The sequence below is a fragment of the Salvelinus fontinalis genome, chromosome 3 (assembly GCF_029448725.1).
Source record: "Salvelinus fontinalis isolate EN_2023a chromosome 3, ASM2944872v1, whole genome shotgun sequence".
NCBI classification, from domain to species: domain Eukaryota; kingdom Metazoa; phylum Chordata; class Actinopteri; order Salmoniformes; family Salmonidae; genus Salvelinus; species Salvelinus fontinalis.
This window is the reverse complement of record NC_074667.1, coordinates 3,626,301-3,640,928: the sequence shown is the minus strand read 5'-3', so window position 1 is coordinate 3,640,928 and position 14,628 is coordinate 3,626,301. Positions and strand designations below refer to the sequence as shown.

General features: G+C 41.0%; 1 protein-coding gene across 4 annotated transcripts in view; it reads right to left on the bottom strand.

The window, feature by feature from the left end:
• The window catches only part of LOC129836180 (VPS10 domain-containing receptor SorCS1-like), a 278,341-nt gene that overhangs the window by 136,908 nt on the left and 126,805 nt on the right, over positions 1 to 14,628 (bottom strand). For 3 of the 4 annotated variants that reach the window (XR_008756628.1, XM_055902068.1, XM_055902063.1), the window contains one exon: positions 464 to 590. Coding sequence is in view for 1 of the 4 variants with exons in the window: in XM_055902033.1 (XP_055758008.1) it covers positions 5,270 to 6,406 (1,137 nt within the window). In the remaining 3 variants the exon portion in view is untranslated. Of the gene's footprint in view, positions 1 to 463; positions 14,355 to 14,628 lie in introns of those variants that run through there. The other variant, XM_055902033.1, reaches the window with a different exon arrangement.

Genomic DNA, 14,628 nt, shown 5'->3' with positions numbered 1-14,628 from the left:
TCACTATTCAACATGATCAACTATGATCATTCTCTGTGTACAGAAAACTAAACTCTCTCTGATTCCGGGGCTCTAACAACAGCAGCAGCAGATAGCTAGAATAAACAATCTCACAATTTCACCTATGGAGGACCTTGGGTGGCGTTGCCGTGGCGAGTTATAGAGCTGACACTCCCAGGGTGAGAGGGATGAGAGGGAAAGGCCATATTAATCAAGTGTCATGCACTGCATTTATCAGTGGGGTAAATCCACTGTCTTTCCCCTGGGACACAACGCTCTAAACCCAGGGTGGAATTTATTCCTTGACAGACTCTCACTCTCTTCTATCGTTAGAGGGCTGACAATTGGACAGCGAATGTGGGGGTGTTTCTCTGCTGTGTGTGTGACAGAGAGAGAGAAAGAAAAAGAAAGGTGTGTTTGTGTGTGTGTGCGTGTGCGTGCGTGCGTGCGTAGTGCTTCTCACGTCCATTGGGGGTGTGCCTCCATGTGAACCAGATCTGACTCCTTGTCTAGACCTGACTCCTTGTCAGACCTGGAATAAAGAAGAGGAGGAGAGAAGGAAGGATGAAGAGGAGGAGGGGGAAGGAGGGCTAAAGTAATGAAAAGAGGGGAAGAGCAGGAGTGGAGACAGATAGAAGAAGAGGAGAGTAGGAGGGAAGAACAGGATGGGAGAAGATTGGGTGAAGTGAAGAGAAGGAGGAAAAAAGAGGTGAGGAGGGAAGATAAGGAGGGAAGAAGACAATAAACAGAGGGAGATGAGTCTCAGCAGAGGTATTCCTCTCCAGATATAGACGTCTCATTTCAGCGTTGTCTCAACAATGATTTATTTCCATGTGAGGACATTCTCCCCAGATCTGTGTCACAAAATGTCAAATTACCTTAGCAACCCCAACAGCAACAACCAGATACTGTGTGTTTGTTATTCTACTAAAAAGTGTTATCCGTCACAAAAGCATAAATACGCAGCAACCTAAATATGGAATTTCTTAAGTCAGGTACTGTACAATGGCAAGGCTGTGCTACATAATTCAAGTTAGAGTCACTGTACTGTATTTCACTGTATTATATCTATCACATTTCAAGGTAAGACCCAGATGCAGACAAAGTTGAATTTACAAAAGTGTATTAACCTGTTTGGGCTGCAGGGGCAGTATTGAGTAGCCAGATAAAAGGTGCCCATTTCAAACGGCCTCGTACTCAATTATTGCTCGTACAATATGCATATTATTATTACTATTGGATAGAAAACACTCTCTATTTTCTAAAACCGTTTGAATTATTTCTCTGAGTGAAACAGAACTCATTCTGCAGCACTTTTCCTGACCCGGAAGTTCAAAGTCTGAAATCGATGCTCTCTTCCTCTTCCTGCCTATAAATGGGCACAAGAGCTATTAGTAAACATGCACATCATACACCTTCCTCTGGATGTCAAGAAGGCTGTGAGAGAAGAAATGAGGTGATTATCTCGATCTGGGATGGAATAAATCCTTTTGGAATGACGTGTACCCCATTTCCGGTACTCTGAAGAACGCGATTTTGTTTTGCTGACGTTATAGGCGACTATTTCCGGCTTTGATTTTATTTGATACATGTCACCATATCATCGTAAAGTATGTTTTTTCAATATCGTTTCATCAGATTATTGAAATTTTTTCGGAAGTTTTGCCGTGTTCCGTTCTCTTCCGTTTGTTTATATGGAGAGATCCGTGCAACCCGGCTAGCGCGCTTGCTAAATGGAGAGAGAAAGTAGCCATTCTGAATCCAAACATCGACTCATCTGGACAAAGGACACCTTGTTCAACATTCTGATGAAAGATCAGCAAAAGTAAGACCCATTTTAAGATGTTGTTTCATATATCTGTCGTAGTCGCCGGCGCCCAAGTGTTTCTGGCTATTGTGCTAAGCTAATATAACGCTACATTTTGTTTTCGCTGTAAAACACTTAATAAACCGGAAATATTGTCTGGCATCACAAGATGCCTGTCTTTCATTTGCTGTACACTATGTATTTTTCAGAAATGTTTTATGATGAGTAATTAGGTATTTGACGTTGGTGTCTGTAAATATTATGGCTGCTTTCGGTGCAATTTTTAAATGTAGCTGCAATGTAAACTATGATTTATACCTGAAATATGCACATTTTTTGAAAAAAACATATGCTATACAATAAATATGTTATCAGACTGTCATCTGATGAGGTTGTTTCTTGGTTAGTGGCTATTTATATCTTTATTTGGCCGAATTTGTGATAGCTACTGATGGAGTCAAAAACTGATGGAGTAATAAAAGTGGAGTCTTTTGCTGACGTGGTTAGCTAATAGATTTACATATTTTGTCTTCCCTGTAAAACATTTTAACAAGTCCAAGATAGCATATGAAAGGTACACATCTCGTGAATCCAGCCAACATGTCCGATTTTTAATGTGTGAAAGTTAAATATTAAAAAAATATATTTTGAATTTCGCGCCCTGCACTTCAAGTGGCTGTTGTCATAAATGTACCGACGTCGGGCTTGCACGCCAAACAGGTTAATGTGTGAAAGTTAAATATTAAAAAATATATATATTTAGAAATTCGCGCCCTGCACTTGAGCTGACTGTTGTCATATTGTGGGCGGCCTCGGGCTGCAGCCATAAGAAGTTAACCCAACAGGGGCAGGCAAAAGACAGGTCAAGGGCATGCAGGGGTCAGTAATCCAGATAGGTGGGGCAAAGGTACAGGACGGAAAGCAGGCTCAGGGTCAGAGCAGGCAGAAAAGGTCAAAACTGGGAAAATTGGAAAACAGGAACAATCAAGAGACAGGAACAGAGGGAAAAACGCTGGTAGGTTTGACGAAACAAAACTAACTGGCAGCGAGCGATAGAGAAAAAGGGACATTTATCATGGATACAATCTAGGCCTGTCTTCACATTAATCATATACCTTGCAAACGAACCGCCACCGTTTTGGAATAAGAAGCAATGAATGTATTTACGTGTTTGAATGCCGTCGTTCGTCATCTACCTCCGTTGAAACCAAATCTTCTTCCTCTCGTGTTGTTTCAACCATTTCCCACATGTAGCTATCGCTCCACGTTTCCTGGTCTGATATGTTCATTCTTACCCAGTTCTTTTAACTTCTCTAGGGTAGGGGGCAGCATTCGGAATTTTGGATGAAATGCATGCCCAAATTAAACTGCCTGCATCTCGGGCCCAGAATATATGATATGCATATAACTGGTAGATTTGGATAGAAAACACTCTAAAGTTTCCAAAACTGTTATAATAGTGTCTGTGAGTATAACAGAATTGATTTGGCAGGCAGAAACCTGAGAAAAATCGATTCAGGAAGGATTTTTTTTATAATTTTTTTATTTTTTCTATTCAATGCCAATACAGTATCCTTTGACTTAGGACTCAAAATGCAGTTTCTATGCCTTCCACTAGATGTCAACAGTCTTCAGAAAATGTTTCAGGCTTATATTCTAAAAAATGAGGAAGTAAGAGCAGTCTGAATGAGTGGACCATGCCGTGTCACAGAGCTTTTTCCTGTGCAAGACCGAGAGAGTGCGTTTCTTGTTTACATTTTATATTGATGACGTTCTTGTCCGGTTGAAATATTATTGATTATTTAGGCTAAAAACAACCTGAGGTTTGAATATAAACATCGTTTGTCATGTTTCTATGAACTTCATGGATACAATTTGGATTTTTTTGTCTTCCTGTTTTTACTGCGTTTTAGCCTGTGGATTACTGAAGAAAACGCGCGAACAAAACGGAGGTTTTTGGGTATAAAGATACTTTATCGAACAAAAATAACATTTATTGAGTAAATGAATGTCTGCTGATTGCAAACATATGTAGATCATCAAAGGTAAGGGATAAATGTTATCTCTATTTCTAAATTGTGTAATTGTTCTAGCTGACTGGCTACTGTTTGTAATGATTTGTTTAGTGGGCTATGTTCTCATAATCGTAATGTATGCTTTCGCCGTAAAGCATTTAAAAAATCTGACACCGTGGTTGGATTCACAAGCAGTTCATCTTTAAACCTATGTAAAATATGTTTAGTTTTCTGAATTTTTATAATGAGTATTTCTGTATGTGAATTTGGCGCCCACCAGTTTCACTGGCTGTTGAAGAGGTGGGACGCTACCGTCTCACGTGCCCAAGAGAGGTTAAGCTCTCTGATCTAAAAGAGGTTCCATCACACTGACAAGCTCTCTGACCTCACTCGGGGTGTGGCTACTTAGTGTGCAAAGTATACTCAAAACAATTATCTTATTAGAAAACTAAAATCACATTCCTATTTTAAGAAAATTACTTTCATAATTTGTCATATTCTCTAAACCACATATTGGATGTAAACTTGACATATACAGTGTGTACACTTTCCAAATTACAGTATTTTTGTTATACAATTTTATAAAATTTTTAATGACATCACAAAATAGACACTAATTTTCCACGTCTACCCATTGACCATTTCCCACATTCGGATGTTAGACATATTTGATCTAAAGTTCACTTTTTGGACGTTAGAGGTTTTGGCTGGCAAAAGTCTCTCTCTAGACAAAGACATTCTGATCCCAATACTGAAGAGAGAGAGAAAGGTTCCCCCTCTAGAGATTTACAGCAGGGTGTGAAGGGTGACCATCCAGCAGCTCCCCCTGTCCTCTCTGTGTTAGAGAGAGAGGCTTGGTTACTGTCACCCCCCCACCCCCCATCAGTTTGATCTTCCCATTCTGATCCTCACAGGACAGTCATGACAATACTGTAAATTATGGATATACGTGTCCAAAAATAAATATATTGCCCTGTTGACGAGCAGGTGTAGTAGTGCCCATGGCCTAATTTCATTGTTCTAATTACATTTCCCACTTCCTGGGTGCATAATGACAGGGTGCATTTTGTTCCAGTTCACTGATTGATGGTACTGATGTTGCTTTCTGCTGGCTGTCTGTATTGCTATTTTAGTCCAACAGTCAGAGTCGGTGGCCCCAGTCAAACTCCATGATAATGTTCTGACATTCAACTCTGAGGCCAACAATCATCAAACACCAGATGCACCTTGCCATATTTGCGAAATATTTGATATTTTTTTATTAAACCTTTGTTTATACAGGTTTTTCTCATTGAGATAAAAATCTATTTTTCAAGAGTTGTTGTGCACACACAATTAAACTGTCATCATCATAATCATCCTGTTATTTATCACTGGCTTGGTACCAGATCTGATCCTATAGTTAAACCATGAGTAAATAAATAGCAGTTCCAAGCCATGTTCCACTTCATAGGATCCTGCATGTGGCAGGCAGGCGGAGCCATGTTCCTCCCAATAGCAGTCTGTGGTTGCAGAAAGGTGAAGCCATGTTCCTCCCAGTAGCAGTCTGTGGTTGCAGAAAGGCGAAGCCATGTTCCTCCCAATAGCAGTCTGTGGTTGCAGAAAGGTGAAGCCATGTTCCTCCCAGTAGCAGTCTGTGGTTGCAGAAAGGTGAAGCCATGTTCCTCCCAGTAGCAGTCTGTGGTTGCAGAAAGGTGAAGCCATGTTCCTCCCAATAGTAGTCTGTGGTTGCAGAAAGGCGAAGCCATGTTCCTCCCAATAGTAGTCTGTGGTTGCAGAAAGGCGAAGCCATGTTCCTCCCAATAGCAGTCTGTGGTTGCAGAAAGGTGAAGCCATGTTCCTCCCAGTAGCAGTCTGTGGTTGCAGAAAGGCGAAGCCATGTTCCTCCCAATAGCAGTCTGTGGTTGCAGAAAGGTGAAGCCATGTTCCTCCCAATAGCAGTCTGTGGTTGCAGAAAGGTGAAGCCATGTTCCTCCCAATAGCAGTCTGTGGTTGCAGAAAGGTGAAGCCATGTTCCTCCCAGTAGCAGTCTGTGGTTGCAGAAAGGTGAAGCCATGTTCCTCCCAATAGCAGTCTGTGGTTGCAGAAAGGTGAAGCCATGTTCCTCCCAATAGCAGTCTGTGGTTGCAGAAAGGCGAAGCCATGTTCCTCCCAATAGCAGTCTGTGGTTGCAGAAAGGTGAAGCCATGTTCCTCCCAATAGCAGTCTGTGGTTGCAGAAAGGCGAAGCCATGTTCCTCCCAATAGCAGTCTGTGGTTGCAGAAAGGTGAAGCCATGTTCCTCCCAATAGTAGTCTGTGGTTGCAGAAAGGTGAAGCCATGTTCCTCCCAATAGCAGTCTGTGGTTGCAGAAAGGTGAAGCCATGTTCCTCCCAATAGCAGTCTGTGGTTGCAGAAAGGCGAAGCCATGTTCCTCCCAATAGTAGTCTGTGGTTGCAGAAAGGCGAAGCCATGTTCCTCCCAATAGCAGTCTGTGGTTGCAGAAAGGTGAAGCCATGTTCCTCCCAATAGTAGTCTGTGGTTGCAGAAAGGCGAAGCCATGTTCCTCCCAATAGCAGTCTGTGGTTGCAGAAAGGTGAAGCCATGTTCCTCCCAATAGCAGTCTGTGGTTGCAGAAAGGCGAAGCCATGTTCCTCCCAATAGCAGTCTGTGGTGGCAGGCAGGCTGAGTCAGGCAGCCGGTAGTTAGGCCGGGCTAGTCTCTCATCACTCTGGACAGTGACATACAATGCCACTGGGTGAGCTCAAGCTGCACTCATTCATCAGGCCACTTATATTTTTATTCTAAAACTCAGAGCTGTCACAAAGTGAGCTTCATAGTTTTCCACTCACGTCAATAAATCAAAACACCTGCTGGATCCAGAGCCACTGATGAGGCCTGCCCGGCGACAGCCAAGAGACAGAGAGCGAGAGCTGCAAGGGACACGTGTCTTAATGGTGGTTGAAGGATTGAGGATAACAGTTGTTGGTTCCACTCATCTATTCATGTTGATGGTGGATTTCAATATAAATCTATATGGCGGTATGTACGTCATTGTGTTCTGAGGCTTGTTTAGCTGTGCACTCTAGAATGCAAGACGCTGACACCAACTGCAGAATTTTAAAAGTAGAACATGTGGTTTACCAGGAAAGAGAGACGAAAAAAGAGAGTCATGATTGTTGTGTCCTGAGCTAGGTTGGTAAACCATGTAAGCATTTGAGAACATGTCAAGCGGACTAACGAAAACATCTGATTATGTACAAGAACAAAAACATCACGGCGCGTGAGGGCAGGGAGGGCGTCGCACAGCAGGTGGTGCATCTTCATCTAAAGAGTAATTTGTTCTAATGTGGTTTCAGGGAAAACGCAGAACATTATACGAGCACAAACATTATCGCTGACGCATATGGTGCGTTGCGGCCCCAAAGAGTGGGCATCCTGCAGTCTGAATCACAGTCAAGGCTCCAAGATCTCACACAGGCCTTTTTACAGACAACAAGAGCTTTTATATTGTCTGCAGCCAGCCATTCAGAACGTTTACAGCTATGCCTTGGTCTCTAAGGGAGGGAATACATGGGCTTAATTTTAACATTGGCAATATGACTGATATCAGTTCGATGGGAACATTGAATTTCATATCTGGAGGTGCTTTTTATAAGTGAACGTGAGCATATTACTGTGATTAATACATCACAAGCTGTAAGTCATGTCTCCACAAGGCAAAGTTCATCACCTCTTAGCACACAACGTATGACAAAGTCTTGGCCAGGCTGACAGTGTCTTGACAAGTCTGACAGTGTCTTGACCAGTCTGACAGTGTCTTAACCAGTCTGTCAGTGTCTTGGCCAGTCTGTCAGTGTCTTGGCCAGTCTGACAGTGTCTTGACCAGTCTGACAGTGTCTTGACCAGTCTGTCAGTGTCTTGGCCAGTCTGACAGTGTCTTGACCAGTCTGACAGTGTACTGGCCAGTCTGAAAGTGTCTTGACCAGTCTGACAGTGTCTTAACCAGTCTGACAGTATCTTGGCCAGTCTGACAGTGTCTTGACCAGTTTGACAGTGTCTTGACCAGTCTGACAGTGTACTGGTCAGTCTGACAGTGTACTGGTCAGTCTGACAGTGTACTGGCCAGTCTGACAGTGTTGTGGCCAGTCTGACAGTGTCTTAACCAGTCTGACAGTGTCGTGGCCAGTCTGACAGTGTCTTGGCCAAAGATATCCTGTATAGAAGGTGCACTATACAGTATGTGGTATGCCTTCTGGAACATGTGAACTTTCATGTGACGTAGCATACACGTTTGTTACTATCAATACAAATAAAATTGACAACTTCACTAGGGTAGTGGGCAGCATTCGGAATTTTACATGAAAAGCGTGCCCAAATTAAACTGCCTGCTACTCAGACCCAGAAGATAGGATAGGCATATAGATTTGGATAGGAAACACTCTAAAGTTTCCAAAACTGTTAAAATAATGTCTGTGAGTATAACAGAACTGATATAGCAGGCGAAAACCCGAGGAAAATCCAAACAGGAAGTACTATTATTTTGAAAGGCTGTTTTTCCATTGAAAGCCTATCCACCATACAAAGACTTAGGACCCAGTTAATGAGCTCTGTGTCTTCCTCTACATGTGGCCAGTCTTTAAGCATTGTTTCAGGCATTTACTATGAAAAATGAGGGAGATACAGTACTTTCAATCAGTGGCGAGTGAACATTTCCATTCATCAGCCTTGCGCCCTGATCAGGAACGCGCCTTTCTTGTTTCTCTTTTCCTATTGACGAAGCTTTTGTCCGGTTGAAATAGTATTGATTTTTTATGACATAAAACAACCGGAGGATTGATTTTAAACATCATTTGGCATGTTTCTACTAACTTTTATTGTACTTTTTAAAAACTTTTCGTCTGGAATTAGTGCACACGCCTTTTATTACTGGATTACTGGACAAAACGCGCAAACAAAAAGGAGGTATTTGGACATAAAGAGGGACATTATTGGACAAAACAAACATTTATTGTCTAACATGGAGACCTGGGAGTACCACCAGATGAAGATCATCAAAGGTAAGTGATTATTTTTAATGCTATTTCTGACTTTTGTGACACTCTAGTTGGCTGGAAAATGACTGTATGGGTTTCTGTGGCTAGGTGCAGACCTAACATAATTGCAAAGTGTGGCGTTTTTTAAATCTGACACAGCGGTTGCATTAAAACTTCTTGTCAATAGGGGGGCGCCATTTCGACAAAAAATTTGTTCCCAAATTAAACTGCCTCGTACTCAATTCTTGCTCGTACAATATGCATATTATTATTACTATTGGATAGAAAACACTCTCTAGTTTCTAAAACCGTTTGAATTATTTCTGTGAGTAAAACAGAACTCGAGTTGGAGCCTTTTTCCTTTGTGGATGTGAGAATGCTGAATTCTGTAAGCTGTTCCCAGGTCAGTTTATTAATTTGCCTGTCTTCTATTGGTTGAGATGCACTGCATACGCCTTCCCCTGGATGTCAGCGAATAGTGAGATTTGAAATGGAGTCTCTAGGCAGATCTGAGAGGTTATAAATGGCTTGGGAACGAAGGGTCCGGTCTTTGTTCACTTCGCTCTGACGCAGGAAGGACCTTGGCATGTCGTACTAGAAAGCTCCGGTTATAGCTCTTAGATATATCCGGCTCTGTTTTTATTCGATATAGCTGTTAAAGACATCATAATGTTGTTATTTTAAACCGAGTTATATCAGTTTATGTCAGTATATTGCAATTTTTGGATATTTATTAGTGTCGCGTTCTAGGGAGTTGGGGATGTCCTGCCCACATGGCTAATGTCTACTGCTAATTGCAACGTTGAAGACTACATTCTACAACCGAGCAACGATTCTTTTGGACAAAGGACATCTTGCCCAAGATTCTGATGGAAGCACATCAAAAAGTAAGAACTATTTATACTGTTTAATTCGTTGTTCTGTTGAAAAATGTAAAATGCATAATCCGCCATTAATTTCCGTGCGGTCTCGCTTTAACGCACACTGTATGTCGTAGTAACGTTAATTTAAAAAATGTAACACAGTGATTGCATTAAGAACTAATGTATCTTTCATTTGCTGTCCAACCTGTGTTTTTTTGTCAAGTTTATGATTAGTTATCGATTAGAATAGGTGCCTCTCCCAAGATTTCTCCCGACATTTTGTTGGCAGCTTGGCTACTTTTCTCATTGTATAACCACGATTTGTGCCGCTAAATATGCACATTTTCGAACAAACTCTATATGTATTGTGTAATATGATGTTATAAGACTGTCATCTGAAGAATTCTGAACAGGTCAGTGAAAAAATTAATATCTTTTGCTGGGTTATACGTTATCGCTATTTTTGGCTTGAATCAATGTTGTTGTGTGGTTTGCTATTGTAGTAAGCTAATATAATGCTATATTGTGTTTTCGCTGTAAAACACTTAAAAAATCTGAAATATTGGCTGGATTCACTAGATGTTTGTCTTTCATTTGCTGTACGCTGTGTATTTTTCAGAAATGTTTTATGATGAGTATTTAGGTAATTCACGTTGCTCTCTGTAGTTATTCTAGTCGCTTTGGTGGGAGTTGTGATGGTGGCGGCAATGGTAAACTATGATTTATACCTGAAATATGCACATTTTTCAAACAAAACATATGCTATACAATAAATATGTTATCAGACTGTCATCTTATGAAGTTGTTTCTTGGTTAGTGGCTATATATATTTTTATTTAGTCGAATTAGTGATAGCTACTGACGCAGGAAAAAACTGTTGGAGTAAAAAAATTGTGTCTTTTGCTAACGTGTTTAGCTAATAGATTTACATATTGTGTCTTCCCTGTAAAACATTATAAAAATCTGAAATGGTGGCTTTATTCACAGGATCTGTATATTTCATTAGGTGTCTTGGACTTGTGATTTAATGATATTTAGATGCTACTATTTAATTGTGACGCTATGCTAGCGATGCTAATCAGTGTGGGGGGGGTGGGGGGTGCTCCCGGACCCGGGGTAGGTGCTCGGTAGAGGTTAAGTCAAGCTTTCCTCAGTTAGCGCTAGGACATTGGTAGCCTACATTTTTCCACTTTGGATGATTGCGTTAGGCTGTAGATACTTTTGTGAATGTCTGAAAATTGCATTCAAAAATAAACTGCTCACATTCTGGACAAAACTTTGCTATGGACATAACTTAGTAAGGACTGTGTTTGTGTAAATAGTTTCTGAAAAAAGTGTGGCCAGCTCTGTTGCGTCATTTGAAACTGGCCGTTCTAAATAAGCGTTCTAAATAAGTGTTCTAATCACACCAGTTTGATCGTACGCTACAGGGACCACTGTAGAATGATCACACCCGTGTGTTGGTACGTGTGAAAAGGTTAAAGATATCATGTAGTAGAACTGCATAAATGTTTTCTCCACTTTCTAGAAGACGAGTTTTGAAATCAGTGGAATTAACTTCTTGCCACTAGGGGGGTGCCATTTTCGACATAGCACAAAATCGTGCCCAATTTAAACGGCCTCGTACTCAATTCTTGCTCGTACAATATGCATATTATTATTACTATTGGATAGAAAACACTCTCTAGTTTCTAAAACCTTTTGAATTATGTCTGTGGGTGAAACAGAACTCTTTCTGCAGCGAAATCCATGACAGGAACTGCGAAGGTCTGATACCGAGGCTCTGTTCTCAGATCAGTTTAAAGCTCTGTATGTATCCTATGGGTCAACATGAACTGCACCCGCCTTCCCCTGGATGTCAGTAACCAATGAGAAGTGGAATGGACTTTCTAAGTAGTTCTCAGAGTTTGTAAAAGGCCAAGGAACGAGGGGAGCTCTCTTTTCGACGTTCGCCATTACGCAAAGCAAGACCTCAGGATGGCATTTTGAAACGCTCAGTTATCGACCTTAGATATATCTGTCTGTAATTTAATTCGATATAGGTGTTAGAAACGTCATAACGAAGTTATTTTAAACCGAGTTATATCAGTTTATGCGAGTATATTGGTATTTTCGGAATTTCCTTAGTATTGCGTTTTGAGGATTTGGGCATGTTGTGACCACATAGCTATTGTTAGCTGCTAATTCTGAAGTTGAAGACGACGTTTTACAACCAAGCAACGAATCTTTTGGACAAAGGACCACTTGGCCAAGATTCTGATGGAAGCTCGTCCAAAAGTAAGAGCTATTTATGATGTTATTCCGTATTTATGTGGAAAAATGTAAACGGATTTGTCCGCCATTATTGCGGCACTAGTCTGGCTGTAACGCACACTGTATGTCTAGTAACGTTAATTTTAAAAATCGAACTCAGCGGTTGCATTAATAACTAATGCATCTTTCATTTGATGTCCAACCTGTATTTTTTGTCAAGTTTACGATTATTTATGGATTAGATTAGGTGCCTTTCCAAGATGGCGCCGGCCAGAATGCATGACATGTTGCTACTGATCACATTGTATAACCACGATTTGTGCTGCTAAATATGCACATTTTCGAACAAAACCTATATGGATTGTGTAATATGATGTTACAGGACTGTCATCTGAAGAATTCTGAGAAGGTTAGTGAAAAAATTAATAGCGTTTGGTGGTGAATACGTTATCGCTATGTTTGGCTGGAATCAATGCTGTTGTCTGGTTTGCTATTGTGGTAAGTTAATATAACGATATATTGTGTTTTCGCTGTAAAACACTTAGAAAATCTGAAATATTGTCTTGATTCACAAGATCTGTGTCTTTCATCTGCTGCACGCTGTGTATTTTTAAGAAATGTTTTATGATGAGTAATTAGCTAATACACGATGGTCTCTGTAGTTATTTTAGTGAGAGTTGTGATGGGGGCTGCAATTGTAAACTATGATTTATACCTGAAATATGGACATTTTTCTAACAAAACCTATGCTATACAATAAATATGTTATCAGACTGTCATCTGATGAGGTTGTTTCTTGGTTAGTGGCTATTTATATCTTTATTTGGTTGAATTTGTGATAGCTACTGATGGAGTAAAAAAATGGTGGAGTATGGGAGTGGTGTCTTTTGCTAACGTGGTTAGCTAATAGATTTACATATTTTGTCTTCTATGTAAAACATTTTAAAAATCAGAAATGATGGCTTTATTCACAAGATCGGTATCTTTCATTTTGTGTCTTGGACTTGTGATTTCATGAACATTTTATTATATGATATCCCTGTGGCATTAGGCTAGGCTATGCGAGTCAGCTTTTCTCGGGTTTCTCAGGCGTTAGAGGTTAAACTATGATAGCTAAGGTGATGGAGAACATTTGAAAAGAGAACACAGAAGGCTTCGGATTACATCTTCAAACTAAGGGCATCCGTGACAGAGAGGTAGAAGCGTTCATCCATGTATAAGGATAAGAGAGTCTAGCTAGCCAACGTTAGCTGGCTGGCTAGCTAACGCTACGTGTATGATCTGTGTAGTAATTTTATTTGTATCTCAGAGCCATTTGCATTGAGAATTATAGCCTAATGATAGGTATGTAATGACACACTATCTAAACTTTTATAGTGTTTTATTTACATTTTAGAGGTGATAACTTGGACAAATCGGGTGAAAAAAGCCATTTCGGCTTGTCTCCCCCTTTCCCTATCACGCAGTAGGTTTTGCTTCCCCATCCATCATTTTAAACAAGACCCGATGGAGCTCATTGCATTCTTCAATCATGCAGAAACGGGCAGCATGAACGTCTCGTCATTGATATTGCTGGAAAGGGGAGAAATTGTGAATTACAATGGTATTCAAATTACAGTCGACCTGGAAGTATTATGTTTTTGGGGTGCTAAAATAAGGTCAATTGTACGTTACAGCACAATGTACAGAAGTGCGTTAGTTTACAGTAACTTTATGAGTTGGGATTATGGCTAATTGTTTAGCTAGCGAGCTACATGTCTAAACAAAAGACTTCACTATGCAAGTAACTATTTCAATCGAATGTTTAGGATGTCACTGTGACAACTGTAAATAGACGTAGCTGATAAATTCGCTCTGGCTATCTACTCCGATTTCAGAGCACTCTCATCTGAGAATAACTGACTGGTGTGTCAGCAGAATAACTGACTAGTGTCAGTAAACTTTGGCAAAATTCTTTTATTAATTTGTTGCCAGCAGCAGAGTTGCAGTCACCAATGCTCTTCATAATATAAAAACAGCCTAACCAGCTCCACTAGGGCGACTAAAATGGTCAGAGTGAGCTGTAATCTAATTTTTTGTCTGAAAGTAGCTAGCAAGCTTGGGTCAGATTAGGTCAGAACGCTCGGATCAACACCACTATTTACGAACACACCCGTAGTATAAACCAGCCTTTAGTCTTGAAATCTTGATCTGTTTCAAATTATTGTGCTTGTCTCCACCCCCCTCCAGGTGTCACCCATTTCCCCCCATTATCCCCTGTACATTTATACCTGTGTTTTCTGTTTGTCTGTTGCCAGTTCGTCTTATCTCGTCAAGCTACCAGCGTTTTTTCCTGTACTCCTGTTTCGTGGTAGTTCCTGTTTTCTAGTTCTCCCAGTTTTTGACACCAATTGACACTGCCCTGGATTACTGACAACTGCCTGCCCAGACCCTGAGCCTACCAGCCAGTCTGTACCGCTTGACTCTGCCCTGGATTACTGACCTGTGCCTGCCCTGACCCTGAGCATGCCTGCCGTTCTGTACCTTACGGACTCTGCCCTGGATTACTGACACCTGCCTGCCCTGACCCTGAGCATGCCTGCCGTTCTGTACCTTACAGACTCTGCCCTGGATTACTGACCTCTGCCTGCCCTGACCCTGAGCATGCCTGCCGTTCTGTACCTTACGGACTCTGCC